The sequence below is a fragment of the Mustela putorius genome, unplaced genomic scaffold, assembly GCF_011764305.1.
Source record: "Mustela putorius furo isolate JIRA1106 unplaced genomic scaffold, ASM1176430v1.1 tig00537227_pilon_pilon_pilon, whole genome shotgun sequence".
Lineage (NCBI taxonomy): Eukaryota > Metazoa > Chordata > Mammalia > Carnivora > Mustelidae > Mustela > Mustela putorius.
This window is the reverse complement of record NW_025422368.1, coordinates 27,070,811-27,089,169: the sequence shown is the minus strand read 5'-3', so window position 1 is coordinate 27,089,169 and position 18,359 is coordinate 27,070,811. Positions and strand designations below refer to the sequence as shown.

The 18,359-nt window shown below is 44.8% G+C and overlaps 1 protein-coding gene and 1 long non-coding RNA gene across 2 annotated transcripts in view; both read right to left on the bottom strand.

Annotated features, from left to right (window-relative positions):
- Positions 1-602: 602 nt before the first annotated feature.
- LOC123389952 lies at positions 603-1,870 on the bottom strand. The gene is made up of 2 exons (XR_006604623.1): positions 1,810-1,870; positions 603-773 (listed from the first exon to the last, which is right to left on the bottom strand). It is a non-coding gene; the product is annotated as an uncharacterized LOC123389952 (long non-coding RNA).
- Positions 1,871-1,887: 17 nt separating this feature from the next.
- Positions 1,888-18,359, bottom strand: part of LOC123390069 — a 51,227-nt gene continuing 34,755 nt past the window's right edge. Inside the window, exons 2-3 of the mRNA XM_045073461.1 lie at positions 8,608-9,997; positions 1,888-1,947 (exon numbers count right to left, since the gene is read on the bottom strand). Of these exons, the coding sequence (XP_044929396.1) occupies positions 8,609-9,997 (1,389 nt within the window). The 3' untranslated portion in view covers positions 1,888-1,947; position 8,608. The remainder of the gene's footprint in view (positions 1,948-8,607; positions 9,998-18,359) is intronic.

Sequence of the window (18,359 nt, the reverse complement as noted above, 5' to 3'; positions counted from 1 at the left end):
TGTTATTCCATTTGAATTGAATAGTTAGACTTCTCAACAAGACGATCCCAGGCCTAGATAACTTCAATGGTGAACTGTATTAAAAATTTAAGAAAGGGGCGCCTGGGTGGCTCAATGGGTTAAAGCCTCTGCCTTCGACTCAGGTCATGGTCCCAGGGTCCTGGAATTGAGCCCCGTATGAGGCTCTCTGCTCAGCAGGGAGCCTGCTTCCTCCTCTCTCTCTGCCTGCCTCTCTGCCTACTTGTGATCTCTCTCTCTGTGTCAAATAAATAAATAAAATCTTAAAAAAAAAAAAATTTAAGAAAAATGGGGTGCCTGGGTGGCTCAGTGGGTTAAAGCCTCTGCCTCCAGCTCGGGTCATGATCCTAGGGTTCTGGGATCGAGGCCCGCATTGGGCTCTCTGCTTAGCAGGGTGCCTGCTTCCCCTCCTCTCTCTGCCTGCCTCTCTGCCTACTTGTGATCTCTGTCTAATAAATAAATAAAATCTTTTAAAAAATGTTTTTAGAAAAAAATAATGAAAATACTACACAAACTCTTCCAGAAAATTGATGAAATATGTGTTAATTTGCTAAAGCTTCTGTAATAAAGTACGACAGACTAGGTGGCTTAAACAACAGAAATTTATTTTCTCACAATTCTGGAGGCTACAAATCTGAGATCAATGTGTTAGCAGTGGTTTCTCCTGAGGTCTCTCTCCTTAGCTTGTAGATGATCATCATCTGTGTCTTCACATTATCTTCTTTCTTCTGTGCATGTCTGTTACCTAATTTTCTCTTATAAAGACACCAGTTAATATTAGATTGAAGCCCACCCTAATGATCTCATTTTAACTTAATTACCTCTTTAAATACCTTATCTCCAAATATAATCACATTCCTAGGTACTAGGGGTCAGGGCTTCAATATATAAAATTTGAGAGGACACAATTCAACCCATAACTTCCCAACTAATCCCATGAGCCAGCATTATCCTAATACTTTTACCAACCAAAGAAATTACAAGAAAAGAAAAATATAGATCAACAACTGTCATGAACATAGATGTAAAAATTCTTTTTTTTTTTTTAAGATTTTTATTTATTTATTTGACAGAGAGAGATCACAAGTAGGCAGAGAGGCAGAGAGAGAGAGAGGAGGAAGCAGGCTCCCTGCCAAGCAGAGAGCCTGATGCGGGACTCGATCCTAGGACCCTGAGATCATGACCCGAGCCGAAGGCAGCGGCTTAACCCACTGAGCCACCCAGGCGCCCCAGATGTAAAAATTCTTAACAAAATGTTATCAATTCAAATCTGGTGATAAAAATGGGGCGCCTGGGTGGCTCAGTGGGTTAAAGCCTCTGCCTTCAGCTCAGGTCATGATCCCTGTGTCCTGAGATCGAGCCCCCGTCGGGCTCTCTGCTCAGCAGGGAGCCTGCTTCCTCCTTTCTGCCTGCCTCTCTGCCTACTTGTAATCTCTGTCTGTCAAATAAATAAATAAAATCTTTTAAAAAAAATCTGGTGATAAAAATATGTCTTAACTAATTGGGCTGTATCAAGGAAAGTAAGGTATTTGATATTCAAACATTAAAAATCAAGCAATGTAATTCACCACATTTACAGAGCAAAAAATAAAAGCAAATTATATGCACATCCCCACAGATATGAAAAAAATGTTTGACAAATTCTAGCATTTTTTTATGATTTAGGAAAAAAATAAACTCAGCAAATTTCTTCACCTTAGATATACTATGTTCATGGGTCAGAAAATGCTAATGGGCATCTATAAAACACCTATAGCTAAACACCTATAGCTAAAGGCAAAGATGGGGTACCTGGGTGGCTCAGTTGTTCAGTGTCTGCCTTCGGCTGGGGTCATGGTCCCCGGGTCTTGAGATCGAATCCCACATCGGCCTCTCTGCTCCGCGGGAAGCCTGCTTCTCCCTCTCCCACTTCCTCTGCTGTGTCTCTCTCTGTCAAATAAATAAATAAAATCTTTAAAAAAAAAAAAAAAAAAAAAACAAGGCAAAGATCTCCAGTCTTAACACTTCAACACTGTACTAGTTTCTAGCCAGTGCAATGAGAAAAAGAAAAAGCTTCAACTTTAGAAAGGAAGAAGTAAAACTGTCTATTTACAAATGACATGATTGCCCACGTAGAAAATCCTATGGATTTTACTAAAAAGTTACTAAAACTAAATGAATTCAGCAAGGTTGCAGGACACAACGTTAATGTACAAAAATCAGTTGTACTTCTATATGCAATAGTGTTACAAATCTGAAATACTTGGGAATAAGTCTGACCAAAAAATGTGTAAGATCTACTCACTGAAAACTACTGAGGGAAATTAAAGAGGCCCTAAATACATGGAAAGATATGGTGTGAAGGAAAAAAAAAAGATAATGGTGGGTTCATAGGTTAGAACAGTCAATATTATTAAGAAGTCAGTTCTCCTGAAATTGATCTATAGCGCCAAAGCAATCCCATCCAAAATCCTAAGTCTTTTTTGTGGAAATTAACAAATTAATTCTAAAATTTACTTTGAAGAAAAGAGACAAATTTGGAAGACTATATTAAACTGATTTCAATACTTATAATAAAACTACAGTAATTAATTCAGTGTGGGGGAAAATTGAGGTAGATGAATAGATCAATTGAACAGAATAGAAAGTTTGGTAACAGACCCACACATATATGGTCAATTGCTTCAGGGAAGTTGCAAGGGCAATTAAATGGCAAAAAGAATAGCCTTTTCAGTGAATGTTTACACGCAACAGAAATTAAGTTCAATCCACAATTACACCACATATAAAAATTAACTCAAATGCATCACAGAGGGTTCACAGCTCTTTGCTTTCCTGCTAGCGTGCCCCTTCAGAGTCATTGCTGATTCATAGAGCTTGAAGGGTACATTGGCTTTTTGTTTCAACAAAACTTAAAACTTAGAAACAAAACAATGTAACAGTATGGTTAAAGGTAATTTTGAAAAAGTTCTCAGCAAGGAGGTGACTAAGTTCAACCGGCCCCAGAACAAACAGAGATACTACTTTGTTAAACAGTTAGTGGGTCAGGTGCCTGGGTGGCTCTGTGGGTTAAGTCTCTGCCTGCAGCTCAGGTCATGATCTCAGGGTCCTGAGATCAAGTCCTGCATCAGGCTCTCTGCTCAGCAGGGGGCCTGCTTCTCCCCCATCTCTCTCTGCCTGCCTCTCTGTCTACTTCTGATCTCTGTCAAATAAATAAATAAAATCTTAAAAAATTAAAAAAAAAAAAGTTAGTTGGGGCACCTGGGTGGCTCAGTGGGTTAAGCCTCTGCCTTTGGCTCGGGTCATGATCTCAGGGTCCTGGGATCAAGCCCCACATCGGGCTCTCTGCTCAGCGGGGAGCCTGCTTCCCCTTCTCTCTCTACCTGCTTCTCTGCCTACTTGTGATCTCTGTCAAATAAATAAATAAAATCTTTAAGAAAAAAAAAAAGTTAGTGGATCAACATCAGCCTCAGAAGGTTGCAGATTTGGGCTTTAGGGTTTTAGTGATGCCACATTTAGATGGACACTAAAATTCCATTGTTGGATTGAACATGTTAGAGTTGATATTATTGCTGCCAATTCCCTACAAAGGGAAGGGACTAAATTGACTCCAACAATGGGGGAACAGTGGGGGATTATCTAGCTCCTCCAGACCTAGAGTTGACTATGATCGTGCATCGTTGCTCTGCTGTTCAGAAAGACTCGTTTGCTTAGATTTGACTTGATAACATATATTGAATTGATAGAACACTTAGATCCTGGATATCTGGCCAAGTTTCCTGAAGTCATATTTGGGTACTTTTCTCCAGGTATGGTTGTCAACAGCACACCAAACTCTGAATTCAATCCCATTTCCGCCTTCAACCTTTAGATATCCAGATGACAAATCTGAGTGGAACAGAATGCAGTTTCAGACATGGCCAGTCTCTACAGTGACTCTGTCAAGTTTACCAGTGTGGGCGCTCCACCAGCAAGAGCTGAGCATGCTGGATACTGTACCCAGTTAGGGGTCTTCCAGAAAAACAGCAAAGGCAACTGATTTGTGCATTTCAGAGCTCCAGGAACATGTTTATAAAGCTGTTTTTACAACCTCATACCCAAGTTTACAGCAAAAAGAGTACCTCCAGCTTGTTCTGAATGTTGACATGTTAAAAGAAGTCAACTTTATGAAACTCAGGTTTCTCCTGGATCCAAAGAAAAAGGAGAGTGGCCGAGTAGTACCAGAAAGCACAGATTAACCCTCACAGAAGCTCAAAGAGCCCATACAGAGCAGTCCCTCAAAACTTACAGTGTGGGAAAGAAGTTCTCTGTACCCCCTAAGAAAGACTCACTGGTTATCCAGAGGTGAACTGCCCAGTGGAAAGCATGGAAAAGCTGAGAACACTGCTTGCTGAAGCAATTCGACTGAATAGGTATCAGACCGCAGCACAGGCGGACTTGATTACCATACATGAAACCTCCTTGGGTCTTCATGATAGGCTCATGTAGACAACTTTGTGTAGTCTAAGTTAGGCAACTTAGTTTTGCACTTCTCTAACCTTGTTCTTATTTTTCATATGCTTTTGCGGGGTGATGGAGGGTTCATAATGTGCTTGTTCATGTTTCTGTTAGACCCATGTTGAATGTGACTTTAAAAAATTTTAAAGCAAATTGGACTATCAAAAATTGTTCCCAGGACGGGGGTGGGAGGGGAGTGAATAAAAGATATAAATGTAAATCTTATGTAAAATGTAAAACCTTAAAAGAAAACAAAGGTAAATGGCCTTGGGTAAGGCAAAGATTTCTTAGATATGACAATAAAAGATACAGTCCATAAAAGAAAAAACTGATAAACTGGACTTCATAAAAATTAATGTATGCTCTTCTTTTTTTCAAGTTTGAGATATTTTTTAAACAATGTAAAACTGCAACATAGCACATCAAGATGACTTTGAGCATTCAGACGGGAAATAGTTCTTGGTTAAGCAGGAAATTGTACAAATGACTTCTGGAAGACCTTCATTCTAAGCAGTTTTATAGTCAAACACTGCATTTAGAAGTCTGAACCCTTCTTTTTCAGTTTGCTGTAATTTACATTCACTGAGCAGAACTTGCATTGATCATTAGGACACACTTCATTCTGGGCTCTGGGTTACTATCTTCATTCCAACAGATACATGATTGAACAATGACAGACACAAGAGGTACACTGCTGCTCCAGTACCTCCAATAAATATGATGAGAGAAATCAAGCTTGAATGCCTTCTTGGCCTAATCAAGGACCTAGGACCTAGGGGAGCATATTTGTACCAAAGGCCTCAGGTGTGAAAGGAGAGGAAACTAAGGCCAGGCCTGGGACTAAGTAGTCTCTGTCAAAAAATAAACTCTTTGAAAGATACTATTAGGAGAATGCAAAGGTAAGTCACAGACTGGGAGAAAATACTAGCAAATCACATATCTGATGAAGAACTTGTATGCAGTGTACATAAAAAACCCTCAAAAAGCAGTAAGACAGGGATGCCTGGGTGGCTCAGTCAGTTAAGCATTTGCCTTTGGCTCAGGTCATGATCCCAGGGTCCCAGGATTGAGTCCCATGTCTTCAGTGGGGAGCCTGCTTTTCCCTCTGCCTGCCGCACCTGCTGCTTGTGTTCGCTCTCTGGCAAATAAATAAATAAAATCTTTAAAAAGAGAGAGAGAGAAGTCAATAAAATAAACAGTCCAACAACAACAAGAAGGGGAAAAGAATTTGAATGGACACTAACAAAGAAGATATGTGGATATCAAAAAGCACACAAAAAGATGCTTATCACCTTCAGTTATCTCAGAAATGCAAATTAAAACTAAAATGAGATACTAATATACACTTCTGAGAATGGCTAAAATTATAAAAGGTTGGTAAAGATGTAGAAAATTGAAAGGAGATTATACCAAAGATTGGTAAGTAAGGATGTAGAGCAGCTGGAATTCTCATATAATGCAGCTGGGAAGGTAAAATGGAACGACTTTGGAAAACAGTTTAGCAGTTTCTTAAAAAATGACATACACTTATCATATGACTAAGCCATTCTATTCCTAGGTAATTAATTAACAAAGAGAAGTAAAAGCATGTATCTGTATAAATATGTGTACATGAATGTTCATAACAGTCTTATTTGTAATAGACAAAAACTGGTATTAACCCAATCAGTATCAACAGATGAGTGGGTAAACAACCTATGATATATCCACACAATGGAATACTACTAGCAATAAAAAGGAAAAAAAACTACAGATACATGCAACACCAATGAATCTCAAAGTAATTATTCTGAGTAAAAAAGGCAAAAATGAATACATACTATAAGATTACATTTGTATAAAATCAAACAAAATGCAAAGAATCTGCAGTGACAGAAGACAAATGGGGTCGTTACTTGGAGATGGGGGCCACTGAGTGGTTGGGATGACAAAGAGGCACAATAATCTGGGGGTGACAGATATATTCATAATCCAGATTGTGGTGATAGTTTCACAGGTATATACATGTGTCAGAACTTACCAAAACTGCACACTTTTCAGTATGTGAAATTTGTTGAATGTCATTGATAGCTCAATAAAGTTCAATAAAGGCTTTTTAAATCTAAGTGAAAAGAATAGGGGTGCCCTTGTGGCTCTGTCTGCCTTTGGCTCAGGTCCTGGGATCTTTACTCTGTGGGAAGCCTGCTTCTTCCTCTCCCACTCCCCCAGCTTATGTTCCCTGTCAAATAAATAAGTAAAAAAATCAAGAAAGAAGAAAAGTAAGAGAGAGAGAAAGAAAGAGAGGGAGGGAGGTAGAGAGGGAAGAAGGGAGGAAGAGAAAAGAAAAGAAGGAAAAGGAAAGGGAGGGAAGAAATGAAGAAAGACTGATTGAAAACTCAGACATTGAAACTAAATTTAGAGGAAAAAAGAAAAGGTAGGGGGAACCCAGTAACTTGATTTATCCATCATTCCCTTCTACCTCATTCAGTGGGCTTCTTAGTTCGTCTCTTGTTTATTCACAAGCGCTTCAAACATCTTGAGATGTTGTACACTCTATGCCAAAGGCTGGAATCAGGTCAGGTTAAACCTGGACAAACCCAACAAGTGCCTAAAGAAACACACGTGAGGGGCGCCTGGGTGGCTCAGTGGGTTAAGCCTCTGCCTTCCGCTCAGGTCATGATCTCAGGGTCCTGGAAAGGAGTCCCTAGTCGAGCTCTCTGCTCAGTGGGGAGCCTGCTTCCCCCTTTCTCTCTCTGCCTGCCTCTCTGCCTACTTGTGATCTCTCTCTCTGTCAAATAAATAAATAGATGTCTTTAATAAATAAATAAATAAAATCTAAAAAAAAAAAAAAAGAAAGAAACACAGGTGACTGCAGTCACGGTCACACACTCCTTTAAAGAACGCCAAATGGCATTTTAGCTTCTAGGTTTCCACTTGTCATGCTGTTAGGACTCCTGAAACACCTCCCCTTTAACACCTCCCCTGCCCGGTTGTTCCTCAACTCTAAGGTATTTTATCAGGATCTCCCACCCCCACTGAAAGATCCACCTTAGACCAGGCTTCAAAAGCTCAGTAAATACCTAGACTTTGCCCTTTGCCCTCTGCCCTCTGATAGGCTGCGCAGGCTAGTCAAGGTAAGACTTCCTCACAGTGCAAGCAATAAACAGATTTTCTTAATGATAATTCAGGAAGCCAGGATTCACCATTATTGATCACTCATATTTTCTCTTCCAAATTATTTTAGTGATCTTTGCCCATTTCTTCCTTTTAAATGTAGACTTTCGGTTTCGATTTGTAGTTTGAAAACTATTTTCTCACTTTCCTTTTATCTTTTTGGTGGTTGGTTGTTGCTGTTGCACAGAAATTTTTAGTTTTCAAATGTTTAGAGTCATTATAAAAATAAATAAGTAAACAGCTTCCGGTGCTATACTGCCTAGGTTCAAATGTCTACCGCTTACTAGCTGAGGACCCTTGTGTAACTCTCTCTGAACCCAAGTTCCTCATCCGCCTCCCACCAGAATGTAAACTCTGAAAGGAGGTATTTTGGGCTGTTTTACTGCTGTTTCCCCACCTCTGGGGACAGTGCCTGATACATAATAAATGCTCAATAAGTGTTTACCGATGAGTGAATCTATGAAGTCAGAACAACATTATTTACCGCATGGGATTGTTACAAGAATTCATTCATTCTCATCAATTGTAGTCTAAAACAGTGCCCCGCACACAGTAAGAGTAGAGGGAATGTTCCCCTCCATCCCCCATCCCCCAAGTCCTGCCTCTCAGAGTAAGTTTCACCTGATCATCTTCCCTCCTGCCCCCCACCTGCCCCCAGTTAAGTCTCTCCCTTTCCTGCTCCCTCTCCTCCTCCCACAGGATTTGCACCATTGTCCCCCTTCAGTGTGGCTCACTTGTCACTGGAAGTTCTTAACCTCTGGGCAGCTGGGAGCCCCTTTGAGAAACCAAGGAAAGTTATGAACACTCTCCCTAGAAAAATGCACCTCTGCACATACACAGAGACCTCTCCGTACAATAGGACGGAGCTCACAGAATCCTGCCACTAAACTGCCATTTTAGATCCTCCGAATTCAGTGGACAGAAATGTCAAAGACTCCCTCCTGGGAGCGAGCAGCAAACCTTAACAGGTCACAGGAAATTCCCAAAGCAGATCTTTAGTACAGGGGTCAGAGTCCAAACCGGGAGTCCCGGCCTGAGCTCTACCGAGATGCAAATCGCTGTCCGCCTTTCGGGGGAGGGCGCCTATTGTTCCTCGCAGACTGCGCTTCAGAGCCGACCCCTCACCCTGGCGGGGGAGGGGCGCTGTGGGGCACCCGGGCGGGGAGAAAGGGAGTTTCTGAATGGAAGCAGGGGGGCTCCAGTAGAGTCTAAGGTCGCGTGTAAACTGCGGCGACCGTCCCCTAGTTGGGAGACAACAAACCCTCAGCACCATAACGACCCCGTTCCCGTGTTCCGCGATAGTGGGAGCCCGTCCCACTGCCTTTTCCGGAAGCGAGGAAGACGGTCCTGTGAGAAGGTGAAGAGCCGGGGCCCAGGGCGAGCCACGTGACTTCGTGTAACTGCCGTAACCGTCCCGAGCCCCAGCGGGCCGCCGCGCGGACCTGCTTTGCCCGCGGGAAAGGGAGCCGACTCGGTCGGTCGCCCGCACCGTGCGTGGCGCGGAGAAGCGCCCACAGTTGGGAGCGGTTATGCATGAATACTGAGGAGCACCACAGAGCGCGGGGGTCACGCGGGTCTGGCGTCGGCGGCGGGGGGGAGGGGAGAGCGGGGTGCGTGGAGCCGAGCCTCGACCCCCCGCGCCCCCCGCAGGCCCGGCTGTCTGCTCGCCGTCTGGGTGGTCCCTCGCCTTCTTTGTGTTCTGGAGCTCCCCCAAACAGACACGCACACACCCTCCGGGAGGCCACAGCCTCCCCTCCCCCCGCCCTCCCACGCGGGCTCGGCCTCCCTCACAGACGGAGGCCGCCGTCCCACATGGGAGTGCACGCCGAGAACCTGGAGGCTGCGTGCAGCCCTTCCTTTCACTCTTCTGATTAGAAACTGTCCCAGGGGCGATGGGATTTGCCCCAAGTCGGCAACTTCCTGGAACTGGAAACCAATCGGAAGACTTCCGCGTCGCGGCTCTTTCCGCGGTGATCAGGTTACTCAACGCCTCGGGACCCGCTTTTGAAAAAGGAAAGGAGAGGTCGACCCGGGAGCGCCCCTGAGGGGAATGCCCTTCGGACTCGGGAACTGCTCGTGGCAGGCGGTGAGAGAGTGGGGGCGACACATTGTGTAAGCTGCTTCCCCCCCAAAACAGAACGTCCGCAGTTTCAAATGGTTTTCCGAGATCCTGAGTTTTCGTGGGTACATCTAACAGGGGGCTGGGAGCCTCCGCGTCTAGTTTACCCGACCGAATGCCTGACGCAGAGTGGGCGCCTAATAAATATTTGCCGAGCGGAGGGAGGACCGCACGGCTGCAGGCGCCCGGTTGCTTCGGAGGGATGTGAGGGTTTGCGGAGCCCAGCCCCACCTGGGAGGCACGTCAGCCCTCGCCAGTTTTTCTCAATTATGGCTCTGCAACGAATATCCTCTGTGCGTAAATCCTTGACTGCATCTCTTGATTATTTCCTTAGGATATTTTCCTCGAAGAGGGATTACTGGGTTGAAGAGTAAGCGCATAGTTAAGTCCCTTGATTCAGAGTCCCTCCAGCAGCGCCAGAGTGACTCAGCTTACCAGCAAACTGGCCAAAACTCGGTATCACCAGGCTTCATTTTTATTTCTTGTTTGGTATTTTTTTGCCATCTTGATAGCCACGAAATGATAGCCCATTTTGTTTGCCTCTATTTGTGGGCTGATTAGGTGGAGATTGGGCTGATTTTAAAGACCTACTCTAAGGAGCCCAGAGAAATCCAGTGTGGTTTGAAAGGAGACCATTGACACCAGGCACACTGCCCAGCAAGGTGAAGCCAAAGGGCGCCGAATGTCTGGTATGATTTGACATGAAGATGTAAACATCTGAGCCTTCCTTGTTCCAGAGGCTTCCCCTGAGCAAGGGAGGGGGAGCTGAGACTTCCTTGCTTCCCTGTGGTTTTTATTTTCATTTCCTGAGAAGGAGAGAATGTTGTACAACAAATGAAAAAGCTGTATGCTTATCTTTAAGGACAGCAAGAAAAAGTAGAAATGGGTTAGCGATTTCAACTTAAGGTCATGGGAAGGCAGGGGTGAGTGGTGGAGTTTGAAGGCTGTGTGAAGGAGGTGGGAGGTTAAGTCCCTGAAGGTCTGAAGCCAGCCCGGTGGGGAGGGAGCGGGCAAGAGGCCTCGCAGGGCTCTGGAGACTCCCTGCTGGAAAGGCTGCTGTGTGTTTACCGCACTTACAAGGCCTGGGGTCTCTGGGGACCTGGAAGGGGCTTTTAATGCACTTGTGAGGATCAAACTTAAACTTCCAGGGACAAGGGAAAGTGGTGAGGAAGTGGAGGCTGAGGTGCAGCTCAGGCTGTGCTCTGGGAATGGGGAGGAGGTAACTGGCATTTTCCAAAGGGAGGTGGTGGTGGTGGTTCCAGAAGCTTTGGGGGCTAGGAAACCGTTGGGACTTCTAGCCCAGAGCCACACGCTGCTCCCCAGCCCTTCAGATAACCATTGGGTTCTTTTGCAAACCACACCCAAGAGGATAACCGACTTACCAGTGTTAACGGGCAGTTTCATTTACTAATCTAGCTCTCAGTTACTCTACTAAATTTATAGTCCTAATGACAGTCATCAGCATTTTCCTGATAATAAACAGAGGGATGTCTTTTATGGTTTGTTTTTTTAACTTTGTGGGGGAGTTTTTCTTGACTACTTTAAATTTCCTATTAAGAGTTCTGGGGTTGGGGCGCCTGGGTGGCTCAGTGGGTTAAAGCCTCTGCCTTCAGCTCGGGTCATGGCCCCAGGGTCCTGGGATCGAGCCCCGCGTCGTCGAGTCGGGCAGAGAGCCTGCTTCCTCCTCTCTCTCTGTCTGCTTCTCTGCCTGCCTCTCTGCCTACTTGTGATCTTTGTCTGTCAAATAAATAAATAAAATCTTTAAAAAAAAAAAAAAGAGTTCTCGGGTTTTTTGGTTGTTTTGTTTGTTTTAGAGGAGAGAGGTAGGAGGAGCAGAGGGGGAGAGAGAGACTCCTAAGTAGGCTCCACACACAGTGCAGAACCAGATGTGGGGCTCGAACTCATGACCCTGAGATGATGACCTGAGCTGAAATCAAGAATTAAGTTGCTTAACCAACTGACCACATAGGTACCCCCCTTTAATTTTTATATTTAAGGTCTTTTTTTTTTTTTTTTAAGATTTTATTTATTTATTTGAAAGAGATCACAAGCAGAGAGGCCGGCAGAGGGGGGGGTCAGCCGGCTCCCTGCTGAGCAGAGAGCCTGATGTGGGGGGCTCGGTCTCAGGACCCTGGGATCATGACCTCAGCCGAAGGCAGAGGCTTAACCCACTGAGCCACCCAGGTGCCCCTCTGAATTTTTCTTCCACTTGAATGTTTCTAAAAAGGCTCAAGCCAAATATGAACCAGGAATTCTTAGAGATTTCATTGAATGATTTCAAAACCTTGTCACACTTTAAAATTACTTGGTGGCTTTAAAAAAATTACACTTTTGGGGCACCTGGGTGACTCAGTGAGTTAAAGCCTCTGCCTTCGGCTCAGGTCATGATCCTGGTGGTGGTGTGGGATCAAGCTGCATCGGGCTCTCTGCTCAGCAGGGAGCCTACTTCCCCCTCTCTGCCTACTTGTGATCTCTGTCAAATAAATAAATAAAATCTTTATAAATAAATAAATTACACTTTTCCCTCTCTCCCTCTTAGGAGACTAATTTTTTAGGACTGGTATCTGAAGCTGGTCTTTTTGAAAAGCCTCCCTAGTGATTCTGAATCACTGCTATGAAGGGGACTGATGTTCAAATGCTTATCTATTTTGTTTGTCTTTTTTTTTTTGTCTTTTAATGAAATGATGAAATTTGGAAATGGCGGGGGGGGTTGTTTTTTGTTTTTTAAAGATTTTATTTATTTGACAGAGATAACAAAAGGGAATACAAGCAGGGGGAGTAGGAGAGGGAGAAGCAGGCTTCCCACTGAGGAGAGAGCTCGATGTGGGGCTCCATCCCAGGACCCTGGGACCATGACCCAAGCTGGAGGCAAATAACTGAGGAATGAGCCACCCAGGCACCCCTGGAAATGGCAGTTTTTTTTTTTTTTTAAAGATTTATTTATTTGACACAGATCACAAGTAGGCAGAGAGGCAGGAAGAGCGAGAGGGGGAAGCAGGCTCTGATGTGGGGCTCAATCCCAGGACCCCGAGATCATGACCTGAGCTGAAAGCAGAGGCTTAACCCACTGAGCCACCCAGGCGCCCCTATGGCAGTTTTAACTTCTAAAATGTTAAATAAAGCTTTGCATTTCTGGAAACATTCTTTTTGCCTTCCTCCCCACCCACTGGGGGCTTGAGCTTCCTTAGCTCTTCAGTCCTTCCTTACCTAATACTCCTGCTGGATGATGCCATTGCTGTCACCGCCCTGTGTCCTCTCTGGTTTTCCAAGATTCCTATTTTTATCCCTTAGGCAGCATGTTTTGAGCTTTCTTGCTATGCTGTCTTTCGAAACCCTCTGCTATATAGGGCCCTGGAAACTGGAGGTATCAGCCCCCAGGCCATACTGTCCACTCCCACAGCTCGCCTTAGGTGCTGTGACTTTCAGATCCTCAGCACTTACTGTTTTTCCAGGAAGCCTCCAGATGCCCACATTTCAACTGCCTACTGGACTTTTTTTTTTTTTTAAAGATTTATTTATTTATTTGACAGAGAGAGATCACAAGTAAGCAGAGAGGCAGGCAGAGAGAGAGAGAGGAGGAAGTAGGCTCCCCGCCGAGCAGAGAGCCCGATGTGGGACTCGATCCCAGGACCCTGAGATCATGACCTGAGCCGAAGGCAGCGGCTTAACCCACTGAGCCACCCAGGCGCCCCCCTACTGGACTTTTTTACTCTTAGGTATCCCATAAAGCACCTCAGACTCAGTGTTTCTCAAATATTACATTCCTAGCCGTGTTTGTTCTTTGTGGGTTTATCTTTTGTTTAGTTTTAGTAACCTCTACACTCAACGAAAACATGGGGCTCAAACCCACGACCCCAAGATCAAGAGTCACATGCTCTTCCTACTGAGCTGGCCAGGCATCCCTGTTCTTTGTGTTTTGTATCTCAGAGAAAGGCTCTACTATGTTAGTCAAGCCAGAAATGTGGGGATAACCCCATTCATTCATTTAAAGTCACTATTCTGGGAACTGGGAATACCAGAGACTACAAAAATCCCTGCCCTCTGACAACTGACATTCTAGAAGGGGAAGACAGACAATAATCAGTCCCTAGTTCTAATAGATCTCAACTTCTTCTTCTTCTTCTTCTTTTTTTTTTTTTTTTAATTTATTTATTCATGAGAGAATGAGTGAGAGAGAGCATGAGAGAGGAGAAAGTCAGAGGGAGAAGCTGACTCCCCAAAGAGCCGGAAGCCCGATGCAGGACTCGATCCTGGAAGTCCGGGATCATGACCTGAGCTGAAGGCAGTCGTTCAACCAACTGAGCCACCCAGGCACCCCCAGATCTCAACTTCTAATATCTCTAGGCAACACTTAGAATGTGGCAGAAGCTGCCATGTTGCACACTACGCTGTAAAGAGGTGAGGGCCATGTAACAAGGAACAGAGGGAGGCCTCCAGCCAAAAACCTGTGGGGAACTGAATCCTGTCAACAACCACATGAGTGAGCTTGGCATCTGCTCCTCCCCCAGCTGAGCCTTCAGATGAGCTGGTGGCCCAGGGGTCAGCGTTACCTGAGGAGTCCCCGAAGACCTTCTACCCTTGAGGCAGCCAGTTAAGCCACGCCTGGATTCCTGACCCAGAGAAACCATGAGATAATAAACGTTTGTTGTTTTAAGCAGCTACACTTTTGTTAATTTGTTACTCAGAAATAGATAACAAATACCATCTCTGGACCCCTGCCCCCCCCCCCAAATCCAGTGCCCTTCTGAGTTGTAAAGCCAATGGTATTTCCACCTGTCATCCCCAGTACTTAGCTCTTAGTATTGATTAATTGAGGATTTATCCACAGCTCTACCCCTAGATTAGGGGCTCAGTAAGGAAAAGGAGGAAGAGAGAGAAAAAAGTCATCATTTTCCTTCCAAGACTTGAATACCAGTTCTGCCTCGGCCCCACCATTTGTGCAGCCACAGTGTCCACAGTGATTGCCCCTGAGTGCAGCTGCAGCCACAGCCTGAGGAAGAGACTCCTGCCAGCTGTCTTCACCTTCCTGAGACACCCCCTCCAACACACATCCCCCCCCACACACACGTGCACCACATAGAAAGAAGAATGCACACTCAAACTTGGGCATGCTGCCCTTCACTCAGGAGGAGAGCAGGCGGAGTCTCTGCTTATTCCTTCCACACACACCCTGAGGCTGTACTTTGTGGGTTTTCTCAATGAAAGGTGGGAGGGAGAGCTGCCTTCTGCCTTTGAACTGCCCGGTTCCTCCACCTTTTTTGCAGCCAGCTGAACTGTTCCAGGAAGACTGTTGTGAGTCTCCTGAGGGAAACAAACAAACAAACAGAAAAAGAGCCCACATACTTGTTGCTGCTTTTATTTTCTGGTGTCTCAACCCACAGGCCACTCACTCTCTCTGACCTAACCCTGAGATCTGAACGAGGGGCCATCTCTCTGGGTTACCAGCGTCCTTGGTGGCACCTCCCTTGGGGCTGATAACAGCGCTGTCCTCTTGGCTCTGGTTCACTCTCCTGCCTTTTTTAGACAGAGGGCAGTGCCCTTGGCCTCCTGATGGCCCTCTGTTACCCAGTGCTGCCTTTACACCACAAGGGCGGCAACTTCCCCAGTCCCCCCGCAACCCCCCCCACTTCCTACTACCCTCCGCCACCCCCCCATCCCCTCAGCCAGTCTGCTGATGTGTCTGTTGTGTCCAAGCAGGATGAATGAATGAGTGGCATGCCTGGCTATGAACACACCTCTGTCTAGTTAAAAAAAGAAGCTTCTAATGACACTGCATCTATGACGTATGCATCTGTCCCATAGGCCCTACTCCTGCATTCAGGGGCAGACTTCCTCGTGGCCTTCCTTCTGTGATTGCCTTCTGCTCAGCTGCTCACTGTTGCTGAGAAGGTTATACCCATCAGCTGTGCTCTAGATGTGTTGTGGTGTGACAACAGGAAGGACATGGATTTGGGGGCGGCAGATCTGCCACTGACCGTATTTGATCCTGGCTGTGTCACCTGGCCCTCATCGGCCTCATCCAGTGGGGTCTGCTAATATGCTGTTTCCCCCATTCTGAGATTACATTAAATAAACTACATACATGACTGCTCATTGTGTAGTAGTAGAAGTGGTCAGTGTTCAGTAATTATTCTTGTGTGTTCTAAAAAACCCTTAACCATCTTTTAAGTTTTCCTCAGAAATGCAGAAAGCAAGAGATTGTTGACATCTAGTTGAGAAAGTGCCGCTTGGTTTTGTTTTTTTGGCAGGAAACTGAGTAGGGGAAGGTTGAGGGTGATGTTAGGGGACTGCTGATTTACTGGTTTTTAATCTCACTCTTTCATTTCTGCTGTTCCGGAGTCATGCTGTGGAAACCAACTGCTCAAATGCCCGAGGAAGGGATGTGCCTGGACCTGCCACTGACTCCCAGGTGGTAAGGTGTTTTTCATGCTCATATTCCAGTCTCTGGGCCTCTGCTCCGGCCCTGTCACAGTGGAGAGGGAAGCACCCTCGTTGCTAAGAGCCTGCCAGATGTAGCGGCCAATGTGCTGCCCAGTGTGGCCCCCCACATGCCACCCTATCAGTGCGGCTGACTCTTAGGACCCACAAATACCATTCAGTTTCCAGATCAACAAACACTTGTCTTCAAAATCAGATGTATCCAACTTTTCTTTCCATCACCCAGAGTACACAGTGGGTAGGATATCAAGTCATGCATTTCAGTGTTCTTTTCTTTCTTTCTTTTTTTTTTTTAAAGTAAATTAATGGATTTATTTATTTATTTATTTTTAAAGATTTATTTATTTATTTATTTGACAGCGAGAGACCACAAGTAGGCAGAGAGGCAGGCAGAGAGAGAGAGAGGGGAAAGCAGGCTCCCTGCCAAGCAGAGAGCCCAATGGAGGGCTCAAATCCCAGGACCCTGAGATCATGACCTGAGCCAGAGGCAGAGTCTTAACCCACTGAGCCACCAAGGCGCCCTCTTTTTCTTGTTTGTTTAAAGATTTTGTGTACTAATTTGAGAAAGAGAGAGCATGAAGCAGGAGTAGGGTGAGGGGCAACAGGAGAAGCAGACTCCCCGCTGAACAGAGAGCCTAGTTGGGGCTCTATCCCAGGACCCTGAGATCATGACCTGAACCAAACGCAGATGCCTAACCAACTGAGCCACCCAGGAACCATTCAGTGCTCTTTTCAAATCAATCATTTTATGATGTGGTGTGTACTAGACCTAGACTTTAAATGCTAATAAAAGAGGAGTCAAACACCTTGTTTTGAGATATTTCAATATTTAAGTCAACAATAGAAGGGTTTTTCTTTCTTTTAAAGATTTTATTTTTAATTAACCTCTACACCCAATATGAGGCTCAAACTCACAACCCTGAGATCAGGAGTCCCATGCCCAACTGACTGGCTCAGTCAGTTGGGCATGGGAAGGTGCCCCCCAAATAGAAGTTTCAATACCCACAGAATGTGCATCATTGTAACATTTCAACTTTTTCTCAAATGGAAAATTACCACAGTTTGGTAAACCAAGGTAGTCAAAAGCAGATCAAAATTTGAATTCTGAAGTGTACATCTATCTTCCTTGCTAAGATAAACAGAAGTATAAAAAGGTAGTTTGACAGTAGGAGTAATTTGGCATTTTGTATGACTAAAGTCAGTATTTCAAATACTACTCCAAAGGGACATTTACTTTCAACCAGTTTCTTCCAGCAACAATATCTGAACCTGCCCTCCACCAGAGCCGCTCAGAGTTGTTTGCTATTTTAAATAAGAAATACTACTCATCAAGTATGATAATTAAGGGCTTAAAGTAAAAATAGGGGCATCCAGGGGTGCCTGACTGGCTCAGTCAGAAGAGTGTGTCAGTCTGAGCCCCACACTGGGTATAGAGATTACTTAAAAATTAAAAAGGAAGGAAGGGAGGAAAGGGGGGGGGAGAAAGGGAGGGAGAGAAGGAGGAAGGAGGAAGGAAGGAAGGAAAGACGTAGGGAAAGAGGTTGACAGGGTTTGGTTGTTCAGATAGGACTGTGATATGTTATTAAGGTTATAATGCCCACGGTTCTCAGCTCTGAAGATCCCTAAGACCCCTATTTTGCTATTTTGGGGGTGACCACTCAGGCTCACAGTGGGAGCTACTGGTAACCAAACTCCTAAAAAACTGATGTGCCAACCAGCTGTCAATTTGTAGTTTCTCAGTAAGAAATACAATGCCAAGACCAGGTGGTCAGCAGAGTGTCCCTTAGGGGAAGAGCTATGAGGTGGTGGGAAGCACAAGTTAAACTAGGATAATAGAAGACAAGAGACCAAGAGTTCTGAGGTCAGAATCTTAGAAGTTGAGAAGCCCTTCATTATTATGATAAAGTGAAAATTCAGGTTATAAAACAGTGTGTACAATATAACCCCAGCTTTGTTTAAGGATCCAATTAAACCTGGAAAAACATATCATAATGGTGCCTGCAGTTATAATCTCTGGGTAATGGTATTATGATGAATTTTTATTTTTATTTCCACTTTAAAATTTTCCACAAAATAATTGTGAGTTACTTTTGAGGAAAGAAAATAAAGGATAAATTAATATCCACCATTAGAGACTTGGTTAAATAAATCATGG